Source organism: Cyprinodon variegatus, unplaced genomic scaffold, assembly GCF_000732505.1.
Source record: "Cyprinodon variegatus isolate N-32 unplaced genomic scaffold, C_variegatus-1.0 Scaffold8, whole genome shotgun sequence".
NCBI classification, from domain to species: domain Eukaryota; kingdom Metazoa; phylum Chordata; class Actinopteri; order Cyprinodontiformes; family Cyprinodontidae; genus Cyprinodon; species Cyprinodon variegatus.
Genome location: NW_015150461.1, coordinates 1,119,117 through 1,120,446, shown reverse-complemented (window position 1 = coordinate 1,120,446; position 1,330 = coordinate 1,119,117). Strand labels below are relative to the sequence as shown.

The window sequence follows — 1,330 nt, the reverse complement described above, 5'->3', positions numbered from 1 at the left end:
ACTCCATCTGTAATAGAGTGACTATAGAACCAGTTTAATATGACACAATTTTATACAATATATAAAATTAGGGGGTCCCCGCTCCATCTCGCCATCAGTTTGGGGTCCTTAGCCTGGAAAACGTTGAAGACCCCTGCTCTAGAGTTTTTCTATTGGTCGGCTGGATGTTAGCAACCTCATTGTTTTGGTCATGGTGCATCAAGAGCGAGCGTTTGTATTGGACTTAAAGTGAGAAGAATATGATCTCAAATTAAATTTGAAAAGAATGCAGTTCATAAAACTTGGATCTGTATGACGGAAATTTGAATCAAAGAAATTTTGAAATATAATCTGTAAAAAACTAAATCTGAAAAATACAGTTAAAAAAATCTGAGAAAACAGTTACTCTCAAACCCTTTTATCAAAAATATTTAGCAAATTTTCATTTCTGAATTGCATTTTTTGCAAATTTCCATTTATAAAACATCTTTTGTCCTTGCAATAATAATGTATGTATGCAAAATGCATTGCTGTAGGTCTTTTGAATTAGAATGGCCTAGTCAAAGTCCAACACAAACTGCAATCTGTAACCTGTGGCCCTCTGAGCTGTAGCTAATAACTCCCATTAAAGATTTCAGTTAGAGGGTCGTTCTGCAAAGTGTTGAGTTCACTAGATTTTAAACTGCTGCTCTTCTCTGCCTCTAAACCCACATCATTGCTTTGCTCCTTTTCCTGCCATCCAGAGCTCCTGCCCTCCTGTTGGGGACGACTTTGGCGCTCCTAATGGCAGATTGTTCTGGGAGCCCATTCGAACCGGCGACATTAAGTGGAATTTCGAGAAGTTTTTGGTGGGACCCGACGGAAAGGCGGTGATGAGATGGCATCCCCGCGTCAACGTGTCTACAGTCCGAACCGACATCCGCAATTACCTTCTTCAGCTCATCACGCGAGAAATCCTGAATTAAGAGTGATGTGTGTTTATTCTTTCCTTTTAGAATGATTTTAGCCAGACCACTGTAGAGATCAGACAGCAGATATGTTGGTAATGTGACAGTTTCTAATACATGAAGATGACATGTTGAATGAAGAGGAGGCTTGAAAACAGTAAGACTGTAAGGCCTCCTTGGAGTCTGGGGGGTGCAGGAAAGCTTTTCAGTGCATTCAAGCTGCCCTGTAATCCCACAGCACCATGACATCTTCTCACCCCAGGATCTGTCTGCCATTACAGCAACATCTGTCTGTTTTAAGCTTCAATAAATCATTAAAAGCAACATTGATGTGCAGACCTTTCTTTCAGAACAACAAACTTTTAGCCAGACTCTGCAAGCTTGGACAGAACACAATGTATCTA

General features: G+C 40.3%; 1 protein-coding gene across 1 annotated transcript in view; it reads left to right on the top strand.

The window, feature by feature from the left end:
* The window catches only part of gpx3 (glutathione peroxidase 3), a 10,480-nt gene extending 9,202 nt beyond the window's left edge, over nt 1-1,278 (top strand). Inside the window, exon 5 of the mRNA XM_015376969.1 lies at nt 723-1,278. Coding sequence (XP_015232455.1) covers nt 723-944 — 222 coding nt within the window. The 3' untranslated portion in view covers nt 945-1,278. The remainder of the gene's footprint in view (nt 1-722) is intronic.
* The last annotated feature ends 52 nt before the right edge of the window (nt 1,279-1,330 follow it).